A 26713-nucleotide genomic window follows, 5' to 3' on the forward strand; every position below is an offset into this window, starting at 1 on the left:
CGTCCAATTTGGCATACTCGAACCTTTACACCCTGTTTCTCTTCCTTAAGAATGACTTCTTGTCAGCAACCCTTCCACAGTGGATGGATCAACTGAAGGGCTAGATGTATCTGTCATGTCCTGTTTCACTGCTGGATTTTTGCTTATTCCATAATGACATGATAATACTGTTCATCATCTGTAGATATATTTTTTAGGCCAGTTTCCTCAAAAAAATTTTAAGAGCACACTGCACACCATGCCCAAATATGCCAAGTTCTCTTTGGAAATTACCTTCTTGGTACACAAATACAATTTTATGCCTGTCAAACTGTGCTATCTTGGGTCTTTGATAAATTGCCTGTTATGTCTAAACAGAACACTGGTCCATCTTTTTATTTTTTTGCTGTTTTTAAGCTTGAATGATTCATAGGTGAGTGTTATATAACAAAACTGAATTGAAAATGAGCAAAAAGGCAGCCAGAAGAACTTTGAAAGACTTTCAGAAAGTCCAGAGAAATATTGCTCAAGACCACTTTAAAAATTAAGACAGTGTGGCTCTTTGAAAGGAGAAATGTAAACAAAGGGTGGCTCAAGACATTTGCAGATAAGTAGCATTATGACTTTAAAGAGTCAAACTATAGTTTAACCCTGTAAAGCCTGAACCATGAAATAATAATCCCAGAAAATTCTAATTTTTCAAAACTGTGTGTTTGAGCACATAAAAGAGAAATTGGTTTTGATATACATTTTACCATTTTTGTGACATTTGGTATTTGTGCAATTTATCATTTTAAAAATATATTGTGGGATTCATTCAAATTTTTCAAGAGAAAAAAATAATGCAAACATCTCAAAAACCCATGTATAAAACATGATACACTTGGTGTTAATGATACAGGAAAGTTATAATTTATATGGACTTTCAGAATTTGCTAAAGTTAATTTTTTGAAGAAGAAAAAACAACACAGTAACTGCAACCAAGATCTGCTTGAAATAAGAAAAATCTGAACCCCAAACAAGTATTAGAGTGGCGGGAAGGTGTCTAACTTTATTTTTTCCACTAAGCAACAAAAATAAATGTTGCCAACGCAACACAGCACTATTTATCTGGTCTAATAATACTGTATAGTCATCTCGCTGAGTTCTGAGCTTTTTAACTGTCTTTGCCTGAAATCCCTTTCACAATAAGAGTCCACAAAGCTATTGTTAAGACCTTTTATTTCATCAATTTGAAAGAGACAAGTAAAAACAGTGTACAAAGTTTATATTATTGTTTACTAAAGCTGGTGTCCTCAGTCTCAGGAACACAGGAGGGCAGGTACAAAAAAAAAAAAATGAAATTGAAATTAAAAACAAAAAGTACAAAATGAATTTCCCTATTTTCAGAAGGTGACAGCAAAGGGCACATGTGCATAGGAAAAAGTAACAGATTCAAAAACCGAACAAAAGGTCTGCAAACGATTGAAGAGAAAACACAAAAACCATTACATTCAATAATGTATTATGCACTTTTTGAGAAAAAAAAAAAAAGATTATCTGTCATCTTAAATATACTGAAGTGCTTTCGGAAACTGAGCATGCTTTTAAAAGAAGCCTGAGCCTTCTTTAAAAAGGAAGAAAAACAAAAACAAAAACCAGACAAGCAAATCTGGTTTTATTTGCATTCACAAACATTTGAATCCATATTATAAAAAGAAGCAAATTTATTCTTTTCCGACCTTAAAGTACAAGTAAGAGTCCAAACGTAATCATTTGGGGGCAGAAAAAGTGCATGTCATTGGCACAGTACAACTTATTATAATCAATGCTGGTCTCATAAATAACTCAGAAGCTTGTGAAGGGATATAAGACCCCGAAAGGGGCGAATCAAAGATGACGATCCCCTGAAGCCCTGTTTGTTTGCAAAGTATTCCTAAAAGACGTGTATTATGTTAAAGTGACCTCACTGAGGCTGCAGCGAATGCACTGGGTGGGGAAAACACCCAGCAGTGTACTGTACATGAAGGAAAAACCCAAAGGAGAGATCAGAGATTCTGAGGAGGGTCGAAGCCAAGCGACCCTCACCAGAGGGAAACCAGGTGATGTTTGTGGCACAGCGTGGAGATAAAAAGGCATCAGGAACTATAAGCACTTACTTCAGGAGGAGGCTGCAGAGGCTATTTATTACCCTGAACAGGTAACCGGGGGTCTTCTCAATGACTCTGGTGTGCAAACAGTTTCCAAAAAAAGAAAAAAAAAAAAAAAGAATTCACTGCAGGCCAGTTTGTGCCTTAATGATTAATCGCGCTGCATTCTTTGCATATTTGCCTTTCCTCGCATCAGACTGCTTTTCACAATCCGTTCACCAGACTTACCATGATGTGGTGTGACAGTACAACACACTGACAAGAGTTGGTTTTTCAGCAGTAGGAAAGTGTTAAAGATCTTTTCCACACGATGGCATTTCAGTCTTAGGAGAATTAGCCATGTGTTACAACACATAAGTATGCAAGAATATTAACTTTATTTAATATGGTACATTCACTTATGAAGCAAAAAGAAAAAAAAAAAAAGTCTGAATGGACTAAAACATGGATTGATCACCCACTCAAACAATACTCTCTTCCCACATGATGTATTTGGTCCACAGTATGCCCATTTTCTAACTGACATGGTTATGGTGACATTAAATTGTGTTTAAAAAAATAAAAATAAAATAATTGATTTATAGCAGTAGCGTAAGTTGTGCATAGCTACATCTCCCCATTCATTACGGTGTATGGTTGCCTGCTCAGTATAGTAATAAACAACCAGGAAATGAACAGTAGTGTTATCTCCGTGGTCAGTCTTCAAAGGCCACACAGGTATGTTGTCTCGGATTTCCTTCTTCCTGGAAAAGGTAATTTGGAGATGGCGACTGTTGCATCCAAAGACAGCTTCTGCAGACGATTGCTGGGAGGACGAGGGTTTGGGCCCCCGGTCTTCTGAGAGTGCAGTCAGGTGGGGAGAAGCGAGATGGTCGGACCGGAGGAATGGTTGAAAGTCGTTTAGGCCGTCCCACTGGCAGAGTAGGAGAATTGGGGAAAGTGGGGTCTCCGTTCACTGTCAAAGGACTCCATGCTGTCATCTGTGAATGGAGGGGGAAATAAATGGTCAGGTTTTTTTTTTCTCTCTTTAAGGTTTTTTTTTCAGGAGAGGTCATGGATATATCAAAGCTTGCCAACTAGTACTTTTAATATCTGTAACAATACAATACATCCATTTTTTAAAATAACTGCCTATCCATGTCAGGGTAATGGAGGCGTGTAAATTATACCAGCTCTGAAAAACATTTTCTACAGATATTCAAATGTCATTTTTTAGTAAGGACAGCAGAATTGACCAGTGGTTAGCTGTTGTCTCACAGCAAGGAGGTCCTGGATTTAAATCCACCAACAGGTGGGCCCTCTCTGTGTGGAGTTTGCATGCGCCCTCTCATGCAAAAACATGCATGGGTTGAATAATTCTAGGGTCCACAGGTATGAATAAAACTCTCTGATAGTGAGAGTCAACCTATCCAGAGTATACCACACCTTTTGCCCTATGGCACTATATGGTATATGCACATTTCTCATCTTCATTTCTTGTTTATGTTTCAATAAATAAAATGTATGCATTTCATTTTTCCAGTATGATAGCTAGGAACCCATAATCACTCCATTGCCATTAATATACTAGCTGTCAGAAGTGCATTTGAGAATTTCATGAGGCACAACGCTGTGTTTTAATGGCCCCGACTCTCCAGGAGAGGGCAGGCTGCTCTCAAGGGAGCTAGTTATGCCTGCAGGAAGGTTTCTGCACTCACATTTATGAGCCCTCCACCACTAACTGAAGCATTAGCACATGGATAGAGTACAATACTCTGTACAGAAGGAAAAACCTCTGTGGGTGAATGACTTGTATTTCACCCTTCCAACTCTTCAAAAAAAAAAAACAAAACAAAACAACTATAACATTTTTAACAGGTGAAGGAAATCAGCAATCTTTGGGAACAAAAGATATCTGGTTTCATCTTTATCAATTTAAAAGTCATAATTGGTAATAAAGTCATACGAGGAGGTCAGACTCAAATGCAAGGTCACACAATTGCACAGTTAATGAACAGATTTGATTTAATCATATTTCACAGTAGAAAACTCTGTATGGGTGCCCAGAGTGTGCGTGTTTAACGCTACCTTGTCCCGGTGGTGTAATCGTGATGGTTTGTGCTGTGAACTCCTCATCGAAATATCTCGTGTCCGTCTCTGATGTAACTTGGGGCTTAAATGGTGGGACCAGCTGTTGTGGAGGAGAAGACACACAAAAGTATCAGTACATTAGAGCCTTCAATCAGTTTGGTACCATTTGCCAGTCTGATGACAATCCATGTCATGCCTAAATGGGTGGCGTCACTTTATTGACCTCCGAGAAAACGATAGCTGACCAAGTTTGGTGTTCTTACAGAGACGACAGTCACAGGGGAATGAGGAAGCTTTACAGAAACACACCTTCTTCTCATAAACATCTTGCCATTCAATGCTGGCAAAGAACTTGTGCTGCATGATTTCCTTGGCGTCATCAGGTCCTCCACCTAACCTGGAAACGAGTACAAAAAGATCAAACCCAGATGCATGATGACAAAATTAATTATGTAGATAATTCCAACCATTTTATATCATAATCTCATAGTAGGAACGCATATTTCCTTGCACAAACTCTAAATAGAAAGGTTGTCACCTTTGCTTTGGGTCTTTCTTCAGAAGACCAGAGAGCAGGGAGCGTGCTTCGAGGCCGAGGGTCCGGGGGAAGCGGATGTCTTCCATGAGGATTTGCTCAAATAGCTTCTCGTGGTCTTGGTTGTAGAAAGGCAGTCTGCCACACATCATCTCGTACATCACCACACCCAGACCCCACCAGTCCACAGCACGGCCATAGTCATTGTCTTCCAACACCTGTGTTGGGGAGAAAGGTGAGCAAGATTTTATTTTATTTTTTGGATGCTCTTGAGTCATTTTAACTTCGTGTTGCAGATTTATAATGTGCTATTATCTTATAAGTAGTCCTTACACTTCTGCAGGTACAGTTTATAGTTGACAACTAATCATGTGTTAGGCATCAAAGGCTGTGAGAACTGCAGCTTTGTAAACCAAATACAATTACTGTAAGTAACTGGGCTGCCCCCGTACACCAACTCACTCCCACCCAACAAAAATCACCTGCTTTTCCCCCTGGTCTGGGCTTCTGAGGCAGCCCCAGCCAACACTGACTCACATCTCACATTAGGAGCAAGGATAGAGTTTCCCCCAGAGCCCTGCATATTTAATCACCACAGGGCCTTCCACACATACAGATCAGCAAGCAGCAGAGGTGTGGGTCGCTTATGTGTGGCACCAAACAGACAAGGGTCTTACAAACAAACCACCTCAATGAACGCAGCCAGAGTCTCAGAAAGAGAAATATTTAGTATTAGTCTTTCCATAAAGTGACTTTCTTGACAGTTCTTAATGAGACAAACTCCTCCAGTGTTGTGCTTAGTGAACAGCAAAACCTGTTGCATGACTAATGTGCTGCTGAGCGGAGTTGTTCCAAGGTCTCCGGGGACATGTACTGGATTCTACCTCACCAGGCGGATGTTGAAGGTGAAATCGAGACAAGGAGAACAGTCTGTTCTCTTAAACCTTCAGCAGTGTGATGCTAGGTAATTCCGACCCAAGAATAGAATCTTAAGTAAAAAGATGAGTGGATTAATAGAATTGGATACGGACGCAACCGTGTCGGACACAGAAGGTCCTGGAAAACAGATGGACGCATGTGTCCGTAAAAGGAACAAAACTACTTTGTATGTGCATGCGCAAGCCGAGTGCATGTGTCTGTGGGCAAACAGCCGGGTGCTGCGGTGAGCGGCGATCATCGAAGAGGACGACTATGAGGACAGGGGCAGTAACGTGAAGCCGGTGCGGGGCTAGGATTACTGGGCCGTCTCTATTTCCAGCGCTGCTGTCGTGTGATTCACACCGTGCGACAGCTGGGCCTGCAGCTGCCCCATATATGTAGAAGAGCACCACAGCTGTGAAGCTGCCAGGAGCGCAGGAGCCAAGCTCATCCCTCATATACGTAACCAGGACTGCTTGCCTGCCTGCCTGCTTGCCTGCACCCCAGCCCCAAACTAATACTGTTACACTTCCCCAAAGGAGCAGAGATAGTGAGGAGAGAGAGGATAAAAAGCACACACACACACACACACTGCTGCTTTGGAGCTCTGCTCTGTATACTGCACTTTTTCTGCTCAAAGCCATTAATTTTTTAAAGTGGTGAATCCAGATCAGTGTCAGTGGCTAGATTAAATCTGTTTACATTCTTCTTTGTAGAAGTTCCCTAAAAGCCAAATCCCTTGGCCAATAATAGTTTTCTATTACTTAATAAAAAGTGACTGAATGAAACTTTCCTACTCCTCACTCCTGAGAGAAACTGATCAGGCTTTTGCAGATTGGGTCTGTCCTCCCTCTCGCCCCCACCTCTCCACCCCCACCCCCTGCTCTGGGTGGAATATTCCCAGACGTTACAGCATTCCTGTGCAGCACACACAACAAGGTCATTGTTTACTGCAGAACAACCTGTAACACTGCCTGGCCCGCACTCCGCAGAGACGCTTGCCAGCGACCCCGTTGCCATGGCAACGCCCCCTGATGTCTCTCTGCTCTCGGTTGCCGAGGTTGGAGCTGTCATGGGCTATGCAACTCGGTGGTGGAGCGAAGTGGGTTAGGTTGAGCTTGGAACGGGCAGAAATAATGTATGGAAAACGCACTTAAAGCTCGGACTTTTACCTGGTGCTGATGATTAGATGGGAGTTCCATCTGATTCGACAAGCAGCACAGGTACGTGTTCCCAAGAGGCACCCTGAAGCACTCTGTAATAGTGTCCTCACACCAGCTCTGAGTCAGCCCAGGTCAGGTGAGGCACCCCAAGCAGCATCGGGGGCTGTGGCTCCCTTGGTGCCACACAACAGCTGTAGCCAATGTGGTCTGTGTGTGTGTGTGTGTCTTTCTTCTCTTTTCAGAGTGCGGAAGCTCACGTTTCCTGAAATGCTGCCAGCCAATTACCCTTCCTCCTCCCCCAACCAGAAAATTCCAAATGCAGACTAAAAACAACGATACAGCAACTGTGTCAACATGGACACCTTCTCCTGGAAAACTTTTTTTTTTTTTTTTTTTTTTTTTTAAATGGCAGCAGGCAAGGGGCTCATGCAAACACACATGTACTTAGTGACACCAACCCACCCAACCACCACAAACATTCACAATGAATTCTCGTGTTACACAGCCCACTCCAACACTTGTCATACCTGCACGCAACAAGGGTAGCCACACCCCTTGCCATATAACATGAGAGCAGGCTGCCCTACCCTGAGCACACGGCATACTCATTAACACAACCTTAACTGGAGATTAGAAAGGCATTTCAGGATAACAGCCCTTTTCTTCTACTAGTGTTCAACACCACACACCATTCCTTTCTCTACAAATGTCACATGCACCACGACTAGCATTCAATGCTGGGCTCCAGCTCATCTTATTCAGTTCAATCAAATACAATCATTTTGTTTTTATTTACTTTAAAGCAAGGTAGAGAGCTCTAGGCTCAGCACATTTGAAAAATATCACCAATATACACACATATTTAAAATTAAAACAGAAACTTGAATAAAAAGAGCAAAGAAAACCAAGAAATACAGATTCATTCCTGTTCTTTCACAGCTAGTGAAAGAACAGCTGGACGAGTAAATCAGTCACCAAATGTCAACCCAAGTGAACACCATTAGACGATGTGTTCACCACCATCCAACACACACCAGATTTCAAAGCTGTTTGCAGCTCTAAAGTGGCCTGACACCAAATTATTGCTTCAGCTTCCTTTAATTTGTCACTGATGTATAGAGAACTACAGAAAGTGGGCTTTTCTGCACACACTAAAGTCACTTTTTCCTGCTGGCTGAACCACTGTTGTGTTTTTACCTCAGGTGCAAGGTACTCTGGAGTCCCACAGAAGGTTTTCATAGTAGCGCCATCTTTGATCCCCTCCTTACACAGGCCGAAATCTGTGATCTTTATGTGTCCGTCTTTGTCCAGCATAAGATTTTCCAGCTGAGAAGACAGAAAAATTACTTCTTTGGTTAAACATCCCAAAAAGATGATATTGATATAAATTATTAAATGATCAAACATATATTTATCTATCAGAAACAAGAGTCTTTTACAGGAATTTGTGGAAAAATAAAACATCAACTGGTGTCTGTAATTAATTAACTGAAATCTATTTAGTCATTAAACACCTTAGGTTGGAAGTAACTATGCATGTCATCCAAATAAGGTATCTCATGTGGAAGTAAATTACCAATAGGGCACTTGCAACATTCACGGCCTTCTTCCCCTCCACTTCTTAGTCATTTGTGCTTTGTGGTGATATGTGATGGTAACTGATGGCTTACAAGAAAGTTTTTCCAGGTCAACCACGTGTGAGGGAAAGCAAAAAAAATTGATCTCTACACTTTAAATGTTGTTTTCTCAGTTCGATACATAAATATTGTGAAAATGCTCATAAAAAGCGTGAATATGGAAAGGTACCTGGTGATACATACACACAGGTAAACCTAACTGACTGAAAAACATGCATTACGCAGTGTCATGACTTGAGGTTACATGGCCTTTTAATATCAGCATGTCCTCACCCTCCCCTCGCTGTCTCTCTCCCTCAGTTAAAGTCACCTGGCAGCTGTAGCTCACACGTGGCCAGCAGCGCCCGGCCAGAGTCAGCACATCCTCCAATCCTGCTACCCTGGCATTTTCAGGAGAACCCTAGCAGGCTGGGAGCCTGGCTCATAAACCCAAGGGAGAGAGGGAGGAAAGGGAGGGGGGGAGGTAGGGAGTGCTATGCTGACCTGGCTGGTATAGTTTTATCAGCTGGAAGTATTAGGGCTTCAGAAGCCCACTGCAACTGATAACCTCCCCAAAGCCTTCTTAAACTCAAACATGCCTTAATCAATTTGCAGCATCCATCTCAGATGTCATCTTCCCTCTCACACTTCTGTTTAAATTTTAAACTCAAATGCAAAACAAGAAGCAGTTGGAAATCTCAAACTTCTTTATTCTGAGAAGATGTGTGGCTTTTTTTCCCCTCCATTAAAGAAAACAGCTAACACAAAGAATGACGTCAATCTCACACACAGAGCGGTGATATCACCCACTGAGAACTTTGTGTGTACTATAATGACTGGTTGGTGGTGATCTGTTCAAAGGGGCCGTGGTAGTTATTTCTGTCTGGCTGCAGCAACGTACAGGCCGGACTTGCATCCAGCTGCAGTGAGGTCTGGAGTTTGATCTGGGGGAGGCAGATCAATAAGGCCTGGCCACTGCTCTAGATGGAGACAGACCCTATTTATATCCTGCCACGGGGAGGGAGAAAGAAAGTGAAGGGGAGGAGGGTGGAGAAAGGGAGGCTGACTACTAGGATGATAGGAAGTGAGGACACATTTTCCCGCCTACCTTTAGATCCCGATAAACCACGTTTCTTTCAGCATGCAGGTAGTCCAAAGCAGACACTATCTCTGCGCCGTAGAACCGCGCACGCTCCTCTGAAAACACCCGGTCTCTTGAAAGATGGAAGAAAAGCTGAGGGGATGTGGGAGAGATTGACAGGGACGCAGAGGACAAATAAGAGTGTTTTTCAGTCAAGAAGGAACTGAGAAATTAACACAGTCAACATCCAAAGTATTTACAGATGCACATTTAGCGATGATTAAACTAGTTTACCTCACCACCGTTTGCATACTCCATGACAAAGCACAGACGGTCATGTGTTTGGAAGGAATATTTCAGTCCCTGCAGATCAAAAAACAAAAACCTCAAAGCAGAACTTCATGTTTCAAACCAAGTCAAGAGGAAGCTGGCATTTAAACAGCTAATGGTAACATGAAATATCACAATACACGTTGCGGCTTTAGCTACATTTTAAACATTTCGAAAGAAGAGGAGGAAAACCACAGCACAGACAATGTGTTGCCTTCACCCACCACTTAGATCTAAAATTTGGGAGGAGCTTATCATTACAACCCACCTCAAAGCAAGGGTTAACCGATTAAAAAACAACAACAACAAAAAAACACTCAACTCTAGCCTTTGTAAGCACAGCACTTCAAAACATTCCTGACAAAAACTGCCTCTTTTTTCTGAATGGATGCTTCTGGGTTGGACTGAAGAGGCCTCTGAGGATCTGTGCGAGTTAAAATAAGGTTTGGTTTGGGTATATGGAGGAGCTCCTTACTGTCAAGAACGGATGCTTTGAATTCTGGAGGACTCTGTTCTCTGTGAGTGTGTGCGCCACTTCATCCTGGAGACAAGGAAGAAGAAAAAAAAAAAGACAGCATTTGTGCAACTCTCTCAATCACTATTTAGGTATCAGTCATTGCTTTCCCCCAGACTCCAGTGCATTTTCACCCCTTCACTTGCTTGTTGGCAGCCACTCACTTTTGCTACGATCACCTCCTTCTTTAGGATCTTCATGGCATAGTAGCGTCCTGTGGCCTTCTCCTTTACCAGAATAACTTTGCCAAAAGTGCCTTTTCCCAGGAGTTTGAGGTATTCAAAGTCGTGCATAGTCTGCAAGGCAATGGGGGAGAATACAGCATCTGGTTACAAACAGGAGCATTAACGAACTCAGACTCTAAACAGGACACGCAATCCCACTGACAACAACGCTGAAGCATTTAAGGCACCATCTCACCCACAGAGCAATTTCCACTCCTCTAATGGTTTGACCTATATATGTGGTTGTGTCTCAGTTAACCTTTGACCCCCAGCTCTGGAGAGAATGTTGAAAATGGTTGTGCGGGGGACATCTAATCCAGTGACATTGGACCTTTAAGTCATGACACATGTGGGGGGAGGGGGGCATGTGTGAAACCTAGTGGGCATGCTATCTGGTGCTAAGCCACCCACAACTGATGTTGGGAAAGAAGCTGTGGGCTGAAGCTGTGCAAGTACAAATAAGCTGGGGAGGGTGAAGGAGGAGTAATTGTCAAATGAGGAGGGGGGGGGGGGGGGGGGGGGAGCTGTACTAACAGCGAGGAGCAATCTCACTCGTTAAGAACGAGTGAGAGAGACATTTATGAGGACATAACCGAACAAAGATACATGGAGTGTAAATGAGCTAGTACCACTTTGAGTCTGGGTTTGGTCAGGTAGACCTCCATGTCCATGGGGTCTGGGGAGGAGTCCATCATCTCCTCCTCTTGTTTCTGTAGGCCTTCAGCCACTGCCTGGATGGCTTTGGTCCATTCTTCCCTGAGGTAGACACAAGCAGCAGAGAGATTACATCAGTCCATTTACCACCAAGCAACCCCAGCAGCCCAATCATGTAATTGTCTTCTTATCAACAGGAAGGCAATTTCAAGTGTGACTTCTGCCAAGAGCCAGTGCACAGGGTGAAGGTGTATAATGATGATTAAATATGTATGTTGGTGTACGCTTCTGCATGTTAGAAAAACTAAGCTCTTAAACTACTTTGTAGCATTCCGGGCCAAATCTTAGCATGCGGATGATTCGAGCTCAAGTGCTCTGTGAGCAGTGAGGGGTCTGCGTCTCACTTGCCTCTCCTCGGGGGTCTCCACGTGGAAGGTACGCTCGATGACAGTGGTCCACTGCAGGCAGCGGATGATGAATGTGTTGGGTTTGGGCCGTTCCGTCTTCATCAGCTGGCACTCTGACCACAGCCGGGGAGATGGAGACGAAGAGAAGGGCCAGTGTGTAGGAGAGCAGAGGGGAGAGACAGACCCGCAGTTATAGCCATTTATCTTTATCGCCGTCCTAACAGACAATCTCGGCCAATTTGGAAAAGAACAGGTGCACTTTGGTGGGAGAAAACAACTGATGCTTAAATCGTCAGTCCCTTTAAAAATAAAATGCTTTGTATCAGTAGTGCTTTAAATCCAGCACATCCAGCACGGTTGTTCTAAAAAGCAACTCTTTACTAGTCATTTTCAGACAGTGATGAATCTGACAAAACACATGTTAAATTATTGATCTGAATCATCGATAAATCCCAAAACCCAAGGTCACATCTTGTTTTCTCAGAGCAGAACCTGAGATGATATCACATTTCCACTAAAATGAATCAGCTAAAGGAAACAGAACTTCATGTCTGAGAAACTCAAACCAGGAAATGTTAAACTTGCCACGTTGGCACACACCCGGCTTAATCAGTCTTGTTCTTTAAGAATTTCATATCATGCACATCATCACACGCTTCTTTTATTGCTTCTGCTGAAATTTTCCCACTTTTGGAGCAAATAATTGTCTTGTAAGCAGTTTGCAAAAACAATTACTCACAACAGTCTAATAACTGAATTTACAAAGCAGAGATTTCCATCTGCACCTCCTTCGCAGTAACATCTGTTCCCAAATGAAACATGTCAGCAAATATGTCAGAACGTGACACAAAATGGCCTGCGTCTGATGGATGGAGGACTCTGAGTGGACCACCACTGAGATCCAACATGGCTCCATCAGGGTGAATATGTAATCCAGCTGCAGCGGCCCCGTCAGCAACGACGCACCATGTGTCCTCTGCGGTGGGGTCACAGTGGTGACAAAAGCAAAGCCAGCGCTGATGGAGACAGAACCTCCGAGAGGAGCCCAGATAAATACTTGAAATCAGGCGGCTAATGGCCACGATAACTCAAGAGTGTCGGAGAGGAAACATTTTGTTAAACAAACAGTATGCCGTCTAATTGCTGTGTTCAGTCATCTGCACAGCTTATCGCAGCAACTTTCTCTGATGTGAAGATCGAGTGAGTCGAGCTGCTCTGGGCATTTTTTTGGTTTTGTTTTGTTTTTGTTATTATCTGTCACAATGCAAACAAAGTTTGGGGACTGCACAGAGAGAAGAGAGCTGCCATCTGATGCATTAATGTAAGGAGTCAAAACATCTTGCGTGCACGTTCAGCGGCGGAGCTCTCTTTGCTCGGAGCGGTCCTCCTACTGAAAATCGCGCCACCGTTCTATTAAGATGATAACACAGCAATTTCTCTTTCTATTCAAAGTCATTTAGAAAGCTGCCAGATGAGTAAACGGAGGGGTTACTTGTTCAAAAAGGTCTTCCACATTTTTCCTTATACACTGTCAAACTGTTATTAACTTCTTTTCAGTGTGGGCAGAGACTAGAAGAAGTATAAAAAACTTTTTTTTAAAATCATGCATGCAAGTTAAGAAGAGCAGCAAACAAAATAGGGGTGAAAACAAGCTGCCAAGAAACAAGGGAAAAAATGTGGTGGTTTCTCTGAAGCAGATACTCACGTGCTACAGAGAAGTTATTTAAGGGGGTTTCCAGCTGGTCAACATCTTGCGGTCGCTCTTTGTAGCCAATGAATGTACCATCACTCTTCAGGAGAAAATACCTTGGCCTCCAGGTCTTGATGTATTCTCCTGATAAGAGAAAAAGATTGAAAAGGAGGCAAAATTAAACAGCATGAGACCAACTCCTTTTTCTTTCCCCCCCTCCGGTGTTGTCTGTTCAAACCTTACTTGCTTTTACAGCCTCGAAAGCTGAGGAATAAACATTGACATTGTGAATGCCTCATAACATTTTAGTGATTTCTTTTCATATTAATTGTTAGCGGTATAACGCATTATTAAATTAGCACTGAAAGCACTAGGGCCTTCTTTTAGTGAGAATCAAAAATGCTGTTTTTAAAGCTGGAGTCAGGACTCCTTCCCTCCACGTGGTACGTCCTCTTTTTCAACAGTCATTTGCAATATAGATAGTCACAGGATATTCAAACAAAACAAAACAAAAAGATCTTGTCCCAACTTGTCCCGAGTTTGAGGATCTAAGTCGACTAATTTCACCAGGAAGGAGACTAGATTTCCCCCCCCCAAATTCCACTGTAGCCATTTTTACACAAGAAATCAAACGAATACCAGGAGAATGAGGAATGGGACATTGTTTCAAGTGGCCTTTTCTCACTTATAGCACACAATGGAGGAATGTAAGCTTCAAACACATTCTTCCCATTGGAAATATTCTTGTTTGAGAGTGTGCAGGATTCACTTGCCCTCTCTGAATTGTGACAGTTAGTTGATCGTGTCATTCTCCCAACAGCACAGCAGGCATAGTAAAAATCTAACGTACGGGTAAAGCTCCAGTATCATTTTAATCATACAATTAAAATTCTGTAAATCACGTATGCAAATATCCTCAGGCTTCTTACACTTTCACGCTTTTAGTTTTCAGCAAAAACTGCCTTTCATTTAAGCAACTTAAAACAGTATTTGCATACATTTTTAACAAGTAGAATTTTTAACTTCACTTTAAAACATTTTAATCTGCAGTCCAGCTTAACATTTCCTACAGTTCTTAACTCTGTAACGGTGGATGCCAACGCTTCAATTTGATTTTCATACAAAACTTTCCACACTCCTCGTTTTCTAGACAACAGCCTTAAACTCAAGCCAAGCATGTCCATCCCATTCACTTAGACACACTGGCATCACACAAATGAATCTCTCTTAGGCAGACGAAACTCAATTTATTCCGGTGATGCTTCAGGAAATGTTGCGCCAGATGTTGTGCAGACGGTGAAGACGGGGGAGAAAAAAAAAAAAAAAAAAAATAGCTTACATACCATAACAAGGCAGTGGCACACAGCGGAGTGGAACTTGAATATTTATACAGGAAAACTGTAATTTATTTTTAATTACGGAGCCGCATATTAACCCCATGCAGTGCCATACCAAGCTGTCCTTAATTGCCCCATTTCCTCCAACACAGAAGCACGGTGTGTGTGCGCGTGTGTGTGTAAGAAGTAAAAGATCTGTCCTATGAGCTTCTGTTATCCACACATACACACACACACACACACACACACACACTTCTGAGTAATGAAACTGATAGCAGATTAGACAGTGCAGAGCAAACATCAGCTTGTAATATCTACTCTATTTAGTGCGCATTGTACTAAAATATTTAAAGAAATCACATGAATTATTAAAACTGGCTGAGTGTCATTTTTCAAGATTTGTCACTTGTAATCTGTCAAAATCATCAACTTCCCCTTCCTGCTTCTCTTCTACATTTTTTCCTCCCCACATAAAGCGACGACACGGGATGCCCTTCATAGCCTGTATACATAAAGCTGGACGGAGCCACTATGATAATAATATAATGCAGATTATAGAAGCCATGAGCTGGGAGTTCTGGCTGCTGAGGGACATTGTATGCTTTTTATTTAATGGGACTTTAGAGCAGCGATAGAGACATTAAAGTCATCAGGATGAGTGCGCGAGTTAACGGTAACTTTCTTTAGACTTCTATATAATCAGATTTGTTACTGCCACCGTGCAGGAATTGCAACCTGCCCATCATTAGAAAAGAAAAATGAAAATGTAGGTTTTAGCTAGAACTCAATCAAGTCGGCATTTATGGAATTGGAATTTAAAAATCTAATAGATTGGCTGATATTCTCCTCTTCTGCACACAATAAACATAAATGGATTTCCCTAATTTTTTGTGTGTACTTAGCAGTTTGCACTAAGATAATCAGACAAAGCAGTTTAAAAATAATTTGTTTTCCTATCACAATAAGTTGTGGAACTCTTCACAGCTGAAGGGAGTTTCTCCCATTGCTTCTTTACACTTTTCAAATCATTTTTATTCATTAAGCACTATAAATGTTGATACCGACGGGATCTTAATGCATTCTGTATTTGCTTCGCTTTCAGATAACAGTCTTAGAGTTTTTTGATCAGAAGAATTAAAAAGAGTGCTCGTTGGAAAGTTGGAAGTTATAGACTAGCATGTTTTATTAGCTCCACTTGGGATAGACGGTACAGGAAAATGAAATTGCAGTACGATGATGCAGATGTTTGTGTTACGGTTCTCGGTTTTGTTAAACCTGAATCAAAACATTTTATTTATTTTTTTTAAAAAACCCAGATGTTTTAAAAAACAAAAACAAACGAAACAAAAACAAAACACCTGATTTACTCTGACTGCTGGTGTGGTGGCACCAATCACCATACAAAAGGAAACAGCTGTCACTTGGCACAATAGAAGACGTTAGTCTTCAATCCAGAGCAGATGTTTAATATGTTATTACATTTTTCTTTATTGTGCAAGGGGAGATTCTTCATCTCATTTGCTGCCGAGTAAGTGTTTTCACACCAAATAAAGCTAATTTAGAAATTAGCTCAAATTTGACAGGCGTCAGACTGCCGCGCTCACAGCTTTTCGACAAATCCGCTTATACTAGATGTGCTGCCCCAAGTGAAATAAGCAAAATACAGTTTGCTGCAGCTCCCTCGTGACCGCTTTACACACAACTGCAGTGATAAGATTTTTCCAAATACAAACCACACTAATCAACTTTAACAATCAATCATCCAAATACACGCCGATCTCCTGGGACTCCACGTCCATAGGGTTATTTATCACAAGCCTTTAAGAGCACCAGACTTCCTTACTTCAGCACAATGGAGCTTAGAGACTTGTTTAGCATAAAATCTAAATAATAAAAGCACAAAAGACGTGGCATTTAAGAGTACACATAGTCATTAAGTATCAGCTGCGAGTTAGCTCGAGAGCCTGTTCAATACATAATTTGGACAAATCTGCAGCCAGAAAGTCTCCTGAGCCCTTCATACCGGTCCTTGTTTTCCTCCGCTGGGCCCCAGCTGGTGCTTCACTCTGTGGTCAGGTTTTGGCTGACCCATATCTCTCAACTATAAACCCATGCCAACCAACACTGAGGACAGCATGTGCACAATGCAGAAGCAGCATAATGAGCCCCCTACCTGACACCGTGACACGTGATGAAGGCTCAACGTAAATACTTGTCTCGCCAGCAGGGCCTAAAGTTTCAATTTAGAAGTTTTCGTTTGGCAGCGGGAACGCAGGCAAATCATTTCCAGACTGTGTAATGTTCTTACGTAGATTCAGATCCTGATGGGCAGAAACAGGTGTTTGTGTGTACACATGATTGTGCTTGTCTGTAAATATATTTGTGTATGTATGGCGCCTTGTAGGCACTGAAAGGTATTTGTGTGCAACAGATTACAACAAACAGTCAGTTTGAAAGGCTTTTCTGCCAGATCCACTGACGCATGGCACCCACTAGTAGTTGCATGGGTGGTCATATGTGACGCAGCAGCACGGCAAGGCATGGCATGTATTGGGGGAAAATCTGACACACTGGTGTGGAAGACACAGCCAGCTAAGCATCCTTAGTCACCATTATCCCCATTCTGACAATGGCAATTGTGATATTAAGAGGGACTTGTTCCACACAAAAAGGTAAATAAGGTCTAACCCACTGTAATAACACAGTCTACTGTAACTGGAAAGTTAAAAAGTCTTTTCTGCAGGGGCACTCATCTTTGATGCCACCTCTGCAAAGGTTAAGCAACCCCACATCTGCATTGCACATCCCTCAAACTAGTGCATGCTCCTTCTAGACAGGAGGACACTGCAACTTCCTCGTCTGTGACCACAAACTCGATCACATGACAACTGTGGAAATGGCTATATCCGGTTGTCTGTGAGCGCGCGTCTCTGCCGCATTGAGAGCGGGCGGGGGGGGAGTGAAGGGGTTGCACTTGCAGTCTGCACTCTGAGCATAAACAACCAAGATGACCCTTGTCAGCTTCCTATTGACACACATTTCCCCTTTTGGTTTTATTCATTTGTACTTTCCACAGAGCGGCTTTTCTTAAGAACTGACAGAGTGAGAAAGTGAAAACTAAGGCTGGGTTTTTTCCCCTTTTTTAAAATTGTATTGTCACATATACAGTTACTGTTTAGAGTAAACATGGATACATTTATATGGTAATTATACACAGGGACTGTTATGCAGATGCAGAGAGTGAAAAAAATTCTTCTTCTGCACTACTTAAATCCAGTGCTTTGCATACTAGACCCCAAATACATCCTGTGTACACTGAGAAAAAGTGCAGACTGCTGACAAAGGACAATAGGCCTCAGAACAACACAGGAGAGCCTTCTGCTTTTAACTCACTTCATCATCACAGTGTTCCAGTAAACTAAAACCTTTTGATGTCAACATGTTCTCCAAAACAGGAAAGTGGCCAACAGACAGACTGACCACAACCTAGATAAGATAAAACCTGCTTCAAGTGTCTGGTTGACACACAGGCACACATGCATGCATGCACAAACACACACTTTGCTCTGAGGAAATCCACTGCATTATCACAGTCCCAGTAAGCTTTTCTAATAAAAGCATGACAGCAGACATGTGGCTCGTCTCAACCAAATTAGGGGAAGGACAGAAGAATGGGAAGACTGATTTGACAAAAGATGAGAGATGAGAGTACTGGAGGGGATGAGAAAGCAGTGTGTGAGGAGTTGTGCTGAACGGCGTGGTAGTGAGACAGATCACTACATATGTTCCCCACATATGTAGGAGTGTGATCGGGGGGTGGGGGGTGTGAGCGCAAGTGAAGTGTGCATGAGCCATGCGCACTGTGTGTGCAGGGGAGGAGCTGTCAGGGCCTGATAGAGTGTCTTTACATGACAAGCAGCTGCTGAGGGCTGGGATGCGCGCTGGGCAAAGTGGAAAATAATGAACGGAGAACCGCTGCCAAACAAAACAGAATTCATCTTTATTTGCCAACTGCTGCATGGCCCTGTGTGCGGACAGCTTCAGCATGCCACAGCTACGCCCCTCTACACCCCAAGCACGGTACAGGAGGAAAGAACGGGTTTGGCACAGCAGCTGGAGCATCTTTGCTTTTACCAAATTACAAGAAAAAGGTACAACAACAACTCCTGAGGAGGGAATCACTTTAATCTAGATACTGAAATGATCAGGAAGTTTTAACATTATACATTTTAAATTTCTAAACTTAATGACACTTCACGTCGACTTCCAAGAAATGACTCTTTACTTCACGTTAATCCTTTCTTTGGACAGTAAAGCCATGTGAAAGTCAACTTGGCTTAAGAGGCCCTAACACTAAGGGTTAGTCAGACAAGCTTATTGAAGATTCATTAAATAAAAGGAAGAGAGGGCGGGTGAATGAGGTTAGTGGCTGGTTCAGAGGAGCATCCTGCACTCTCCGTCTCTACGTGACAGCAACAGGAATGTTGAGAACCCAGCTGCTATAGTTTGTTGGCTAATAAGACACATCATGTAGTATTCATCAAACAGTCTTTTTTTTTTCTTTTTTTTTTAAAATTACAAACGAAAGGAGAAGAAAAAAAAGCCAGTCTCCCAAACTAACAGCTGTATCCCAGCTCGTTCTATTTGTAAGGTTTTTAATAACATTTCCAAGACAGTAACTTTAAAAAAAAAAGACAAGAACACCTTTGTCACAAGCCACTAGATAAACCACACATGCACACTAATTAACAATGCAAGTGGGTAAATGATCTCACACAGAGAGAGAGGAACCAAAAGAGGGTCAGACAAAATGTGCCTCAGTGCTCACACCCAGTGGTTGGACTTCCTGAGAGGGCTGCTGTTGGGTTTTGTCCCCGTCTGGCCATTCATGGCTTGGGGATGAGAGGAAGGGAGCCAGTGTAACTGCATGAACTGTGCGTGTGTGTGAGTTTGAGTGGTGAGAATCGGATGAGGAGGAGGAGGAGGAGGTGGGGGTAGGCGGAGGTTGAGGATTAGGGAATTAGAACTCCAAAGCGTGGGAGGAGGGTGTAGGGGGGCTTCGCCTTTTGTTGGTTTTTCCTCAGCCGCCCCCGCCATCCCTTCGGCCCTTTTCTGCCGGGTTCTGCCTGTAGGCTGCAGCTGCGGCCTGCCACCCTGTGCCCTGCATCTCAATGAGGCACGGACTGCCTGCTCTAAAAGAGTGGGGGCTCCCTGATGCAAGGGTCAACACTGAGCCCAGCAACCACAAACTCCACCCCCAAGACGCCCTGCTCTAAGCTGAGCTTCTCATGCTGACCGAACACCCATCTACATATTTGCCCGACTGTGACCATATAAGGCAGCACTGGGTTCACATGGCATCTTAAACTATCCTGGAATACGGACTCCTTTTCTTTCCTACTCTTTATGCCTTCTTGACCCCCCCGCCCCATACTCCCTTTTGTTGGCCTCATTCTCTCCATGCAGCTGGATTTTGGGGGGGGAGTTGCAGGAGGGGTGGGAGGTGCACCATTGCCAGGGCTTTGGCAGCAGCATCAACAGGTTCCGTTGAAGGGCCACCCCAACCCCAAATCTAGCCCTCCGTTTCTTCCCCTTCTCCCTTTTTTTCCTCTCTGTCACTAGGGTTGCTACTGCTACCCTAAAAAGAAAAAAAAAGCAAGGGGGTGCGATGGAGGCTGCCCCGCTTTCTCACGCTCGTAAGAAAGCCCTCACTTCTTCTCTGTGGTGAGTGACACCTGCTGATTACCATAGAGACACTGTGGGAAGTTCCCCCCTGCCACACTGGGCTGAGATTTGCACCCTCTCCCTGGGTAAACAAGCAATCCATGGATTAGTTAACTGGGTTACTGCATGGCAAACAAATAAACACACATTATTTAGAACAAATTAGTGCCAATGAACTCTCAATGACCAGTAAAATTTAGCACCCTTAAACAAGCAACGATTACGCTCTAGATCAACCCCGCTCCATTTAGACAGGTACACTCCAGCTGTTGACATTTTTCAGGGGCACTACTTGTTAAAATGTTCTGTATGCCCTGTAAATAAATATAAATATGAAATATGCTCAGAGTAACAGAAAATGTCAATATCATGGATGTCACATATCTGAGTCCCCAGGCAGCTAAGAATCCCTTTCGTTTCGCTGTCTCTCTAACCCACCCTAAACTGAAGAGAGGTGCCAGTGATTTGATTGATGTCAAAGACTTTGAGCTTTTCGCCGGTCCATAGCCGCTTCCGCCATGGGTCTGAGTCGTCAGCAGGGTCATTATCCTAGCAACAGAGTGGGAAGCGTGCGCTGGAAGTGGGGGAGGACTAAAAAGGGGATGAGCTTGTGAGGGCAAGGGAGAAAGGGGGACCATGAAAGACAAGAAAAAAAAAAAGTGTGCGAGTAAGAATGAAAGAGAACAAGCAGAAAGAGAGAGATGAGGACAGTGAGGAAATGACACAGACAGAAAGGGTACACAGCAACAGTAACAGAGGCTGAGATCACTGCTGAGTACCACAGTTGTGGCGAGCAGGCGGACTCTGCACAGCAAAGTAAGCACACAGCGGGCTTGCTGCGAGAGGAGGCGAATGGTGGAGGTGCCACCTCCCTCAGCCTCCTGGTCCCCCCCACCATTCCAGCCAGCCTGCCTGCCGACAGCTGCACCCCAGTAATTTACTTCTCTCCACCACATTTAGCAGGAAGACTGCTTCCCATTACCCAGAGCAGGGGGTCCACGCTGACGGCCAGACACCCGGCCAGATCAATGGCTTCCTGGTGTGACACCCTCTGCTGCTGGACCCTGCCTACAGGGGATCCACTCAAATCTGTCTGCCACTTCAACTTTCACTACTGGTGTTCATTTGGGCGTTTCCCTCACAAAGTTCAGGCTGACTATTGTAAACTTATTGGAAAAAAGTTAGCAAGACAGGGTATACACCATTAGTTTCAGTCAAACTACTGAATTACCCACTGACAGAGGGTCAGCTGTGGCTCAGGCGGTAGAGCAGGTTGTCTGCTAATTGGAAGGTCAGTGGTTTGATCCCCAGCTCCTCCAGTCCACAATCTGAGGTGTCCTCAGGCAAAATACTGAGCTCCAAATTGCTCCGGATGCTTGCATTGGGGTGTGACTGTGCCTCATCGAAAGCGCTTAAAGGAATAGAATAAAGTGCTGCAGGAATGTGTGAATAAGGCTCGTAGCAAAAAGTGTTAAGTGCTAAGCAGAGTTGCAAAGTGCTATATAAGTAGCGGTCCAGTTACAGACAGGCACCTTCCATATTTGATTATCTTCTCTCTGGAAAATCCCTTTATCCATCACTTAACTTCTGTGCTAGGTATTTAATGTTAAAAATGTGCATGTATGTATTCACTTGTCAGCTGTTGACAGGTGAAGTCATTATCTCATTACAGAGTTATTCCCCAGTGAAACTTTAGATCCTACAAAAACTGTGTGTTCAACAAGACTGAGCCACAGAACCCCATCCCCCCCCGAGGTCATTCATTGGCATATAAGATTATGGCTGAACAGTGCACGATGTACTAATAATAACACCGTCAAAAGAACTAAGCTGGTAAAACACAGCATATTTGTAAAGGAGTTATTAATGCAGCATCACAAGTTTTAGTTTTGTTTATCATTTTTGTTTATATTTAATCTTCACAATATATCAGCAAATTTGCACAACTATTCCCCACACTGTTGCAGTATGTACGTACGTTTTATGTGATTGTGTATTTGTAGCAGTATGTAATCCTTGACACCCATAATGAGGGCGGACCAGGCAAGGCCAGCAGCAGATTTGGCCGTGACTCAAAGTCCTTAAATCCTGAGACAGTCAGCAATGCAGTATCATGAGACATTCTTAATCAGGTGGGTCTGCTCCCTTGAAGAGCATCGAGCTTTGCAGGAAACACTGCATTCCCTCACTTAGATCTTACAGAACAAACTAATAGAAATGTGGGAAATGCTGGCTGAATTGTTGCAGGCCTGCTCACCAGATGCAGAAGGTACAAACATTCAAAAGAATGGAGGAAAAAAAATAAATAAAAAATGTTTAAAAAAATAAAAATCTACAGTTACTGTGTCTAGTGTTTTGTAACACCCCACCCCCAGACCACCAACAAGGTCTTGCATGGACGAGCAGCTCATGGGTGTCCTTCAGCCGCATGACCAGCAAAAGAGCCAATCAGCTGACGAGGTCCAAACCAAACCACGAGAGAGTCTCTGTGGCATGTCGCACACAACATCAACCAGCTCTCCTCAGGCCGACTGGGTCACTGAGCAATGTTCTGGGAACATCACAAAGACGCTGCTCAACTTCTGTCCCTCTCCCTTTTGGCCCCCCCCCCCCCCCTTATCCCTTCCTCACCATCTCTACTGCTGTGCTCTCTGCTTTCCCCTCCTTCCCTCACTCCACCCCTCCTCTCACAGGTTGGAGCCAGCTGAGCGTGCTACCCAAATCCAACAGTTGTTGTGGCCTTCGTTAGCCTAACGAGGGGGCCGGCTCTTTATACTTGTCAGGGAGCAAATGAGTCAAACAAACAAGAGCCAGGGAAGAAGGGAGGACAAGCAAGCGCTGTTCCGTTGAGCTTGACTGGGTTTTTGGCCACAGCGCTTCCCTGGAAACTAGGGAACCCACAATCTGCCTCTTTGATGTCAGATGATGCTCTGGCTTTGATGGAAACTTTGGAAAAACACTTGCAAAGAGAAATAACATGCCGTTTGGTCTCTGTGGCCACTAGAGGCCGTAGGCACATTCAAAGTGTGTGGGTGCACTCCATGAAGGATCTAAAAAGGAAGTACCATTTGGGGACACATAACAACTGGTTATGATAGTAACGACAAAGTTACAGTGTTTGTGCAGGCCTGTACTTGCTATGTGGTCTGTGCATAAGGGCACCGGGTAATGTCCTGCTGGTAGTGTCAAAATAAATATGCTTCATTCTGTATATTAAACCACTCGCATTTGCATATGCATGCCTAAATGTGCGCACACACACGCTCCATCCCACTCAGCTGCTTCTTCTCACATTCCAAAACTGTCCTTCCAAAACAGATAACAATCCCATCAACATGTCCCAATGGTGTCCACAATCCAGACGCATTACTGCAGCACAAGGCTTAAGAACAAACTATGAAGGTGTGTCCTTCAGAATTAGATCATTTCACAGAGTGCAGCCTGTCTGGAACAACTGTACAGAGCAATCCAAGGCTGGGAATCTGGAGCTTTAATGACAGATTAGCTCTACTGAGGGTGGGGGGGTTACAAGGTACAGAGGCACAATCGCTTGCTTTACTTTCTCTCAGGCGTCTTGACTCAGTCTGCACGTGCATGCTGAAGATGACTAATCAGAAAGGAATCAAAGAGCCTGCTTGCCAGAGCTGCTTTGCTTTGTGCCTGCAACTGGCCCACCGTGAAATTCAATCATCATGTGGAGCCAATAAATGGGCACTGCTAGAAGAGGAGGCTACTCAAACTGTACCTGCTTTTGTAAGAGAGTACTGCAGTGCAAGACCAGGTCCATGAAACAGACACAAACACACACACGAAAGAAAAAGGAGTGTTGATGGAAATATGAAGGTCAATCTGTTGTAAAACATCAAATTGGTGTTTTGAAAGCACACATGGGAGTAATGAGCATGGTGAACACACTCAGAGGTGGTACAAGCCATTTATTATAACGCCCACATGGAGATTTGAGTCACTTGGGTGGCGCCACCACACAAGCTGCACTCAAGGTGCGGGAAGATGGGAAGAGGTTTGTCGAACACAGACTGCCTGGCTGACCGAGGTGATCGACAGAAAGACAGGGCTACTTGCAGGTTCACCTTCTGTGCACTGGCTCTGGGGCAAAGATTGCATGACAGTGACGCGACACTAAAAGCCTTCCTGTCAAGGAGGCAGGCGGATGCCCTCCAATCAAAACAGAGGCTCGGTGACATTTCACAGGGCACAGCTGCTGGGCTACGACAGCATGCCAACTCACTATTTCTGAAGGGTTGTTTGTTTAGTGTTCATGTCACAAATGGGGGGGGGGGGGGGGGGGGGGGGGTGTATAGATGGAGGCTCAGCGCTACAACAGTGTGCATATGTGCACACTTCTGTCACACACACCGTTTTCTTACCGGTCACTATTTTACTATTCTTATAGTTATACTTTACACAGGCCGCCTGTTATAATGTTTCACTCTTATCTGTACTTGTGAAGGTGTGGAAAGATGGATGTGTGCCAGATTTTAATGGGACAAACACACACGTATTTCAGAGCGTGTACAAATTTACACACCGTCTCAACAGGGGATAACGTATTATTCACTTCTACCAGGGAAGATGTTCTCTCTAAAGAAAGCAGGTTCTGTTTTTTTGCCCAAACAGACCAAGACAAAAAAGCAGCACAATTTACTTCCGTAGACTTTATTTTACTACCAGCTAATCCTAAACTTTCAAGACTTGAACTTTATTACTTTCCGCAAATGAAATCCTAATGGTAACTAACACGCTGCCCTTACATTAAACAGAAGACCAGAGGGGCATGATTGCATCATATGGGGTATATTGAGCTGCCCATCAAACTAAACCAGAAATCTGCTATGTGCTTAGCACAAGTCTTGAAAATGGGGACTGTGGGCTAACACAATGCAGGATCTCTTATAGTGACATACTCCCATCACCTTATCCAATAATTGCAAGTCTTGGTGCCCTCTCTTCCAAATAAAGGCCAGTTTCCTTTAATTTCTGGGCCCAGGAGATTTCAGTGGTTTCTTATCCTATTTTGCCCCTGGTGGTGCAGGCAGTGGTGAAGTGGGCTCTGTGAGGCAGCCACAGCAGAAGGCAGAGTTAGTATGCGCACATAAAGCTGCTCAAAGCCAGCAGGTATGTGAGGAATGCCTTTTCGTCCAAACAACAGGACTCACGCCCGACACTGAGCCATGCCACGCCACACAGCACTGTCAGAGCAGCTCCATGGGGCCCGTTGGGGATTCTGCAACTGGATGCCTCTTTATATTACATCTGGCATACTACTTTGGTATACTACTTCCTTTCAAATGCCTTTACAAATTAATCAACCACTTGGCAAATAGTCTATATTGTTGTTGTTCATCATTTCTGCAACATTTAGAGGGGGGGAAAAAAAAAGATTTGCTGCATCCACCAAGAAGTTGAGGCAATTTGTATAACGAATCCGTTTTTTTATATCAAGTACAGTACTAGTGTTACATAAACTGTACGCATGAACTAATTTGTTTTCTGACATGTATCAACAAGAGAGTTTGAAATCTTTGACATATTCTAGGGTCTTTACATAATGTGGGTTGCAGTTAGGTTTGTTACAAGGTCATGACAACCAGACACCTCGCGTACAAAAACCTCAGCAAACGTCAAATGTTAGTTGTTTAAATGTTAATCCAGTTATCAAAAAAATAAACAAAAGAAAAATAATATCACACTTAATGGCACAAACTGTAAGTTTACCTCTTTTGTGCAGCCATCCCTCCTTGACGATCACCACATTGGTCATGTTGGTGGCCAGGATGGAGGATCCAGGTTTCTCTCAGGGAGAGACAACTTTCAGTCCAAAGTTTCCTTCACTCAGCCCTGCGCAGGAGCCTGGAGACAGGGTCCTGGAGTTTATAGCCGTCTTCTTGATGGTGGTTACCTATTAGTTAAAGAAAAGTAAAAATTAGCCCATTGTTAAGGTGAACAATTTTTTCCTCTTGTCTGATTATTAACCGTCAGGTCAACGGGGCCGAGGGGAGGCAAGAGAACCGAGAAGAGCCTCGTGTTTTACGGCCCAGTCGGTGAGGGAAGGGTACAACTACAGTGCAAGTGGAACCTGCAACATTTCAAGGTTCAAATATCTGTGTAAAGCTGTGGGTTTTGGCAATCAAAATGAAGTCTCCCGTATTGGAAAATTCCATGCTGTTCACTATTGAGGCAGCCGTTAGATAGACCAGGAGTTTTTTTTCCCCTACTCATGAACAGAGCAGCAGTGAGAAAATAATTATATCAAATAATTCTCAAACAGAATATCCATATAATAGATTTTCAAATTTTGTGCACAAATGATTTGATGATTT

The 26713-nt window shown here is 43.4% G+C and overlaps 1 protein-coding gene across 3 annotated transcripts in view; it reads right to left on the reverse strand.

The window, feature by feature from the left end:
• Positions 1 to 1184: 1184 nt before the first annotated feature.
• The window catches only part of akt1 (v-akt murine thymoma viral oncogene homolog 1), a 31641-nt gene continuing 6112 nt past the window's right edge, over positions 1185 to 26713 (reverse strand). For 2 of the 3 annotated variants that reach the window (XM_063498241.1, XM_063498242.1), the window contains exons 2-14: positions 26109 to 26292; positions 13327 to 13455; positions 11623 to 11734; positions 11190 to 11316; positions 10501 to 10632; positions 10298 to 10363; positions 9787 to 9855; positions 9520 to 9645; positions 7993 to 8121; positions 4718 to 4932; positions 4489 to 4576; positions 4177 to 4279; positions 1185 to 3089 (exon numbers count right to left, since the gene is read on the reverse strand). In XM_063498241.1, coding sequence (XP_063354311.1) covers positions 3010 to 3089; positions 4177 to 4279; positions 4489 to 4576; positions 4718 to 4932; positions 7993 to 8121; positions 9520 to 9645; positions 9787 to 9855; positions 10298 to 10363; positions 10501 to 10632; positions 11190 to 11316; positions 11623 to 11734; positions 13327 to 13455; positions 26109 to 26154 — 1422 coding nt within the window. In that variant the 5' untranslated portion in view covers positions 26155 to 26292 and the 3' untranslated portion in view covers positions 1185 to 3009. Of the gene's footprint in view, positions 3090 to 4176; positions 4280 to 4488; positions 4577 to 4713; positions 4933 to 7992; positions 8122 to 9519; positions 9646 to 9786; positions 9856 to 10297; positions 10364 to 10500; positions 10633 to 11189; positions 11317 to 11622; positions 11735 to 13326; positions 13456 to 26108; positions 26293 to 26713 lie in introns of those variants that run through there. The other variant, XM_063498243.1, reaches the window with a different exon arrangement.

The sequence above is a fragment of the Pelmatolapia mariae genome, linkage group LG16_19, assembly GCF_036321145.2.
Source record: "Pelmatolapia mariae isolate MD_Pm_ZW linkage group LG16_19, Pm_UMD_F_2, whole genome shotgun sequence".
NCBI lineage: Eukaryota > Metazoa > Chordata > Actinopteri > Cichliformes > Cichlidae > Pelmatolapia > Pelmatolapia mariae.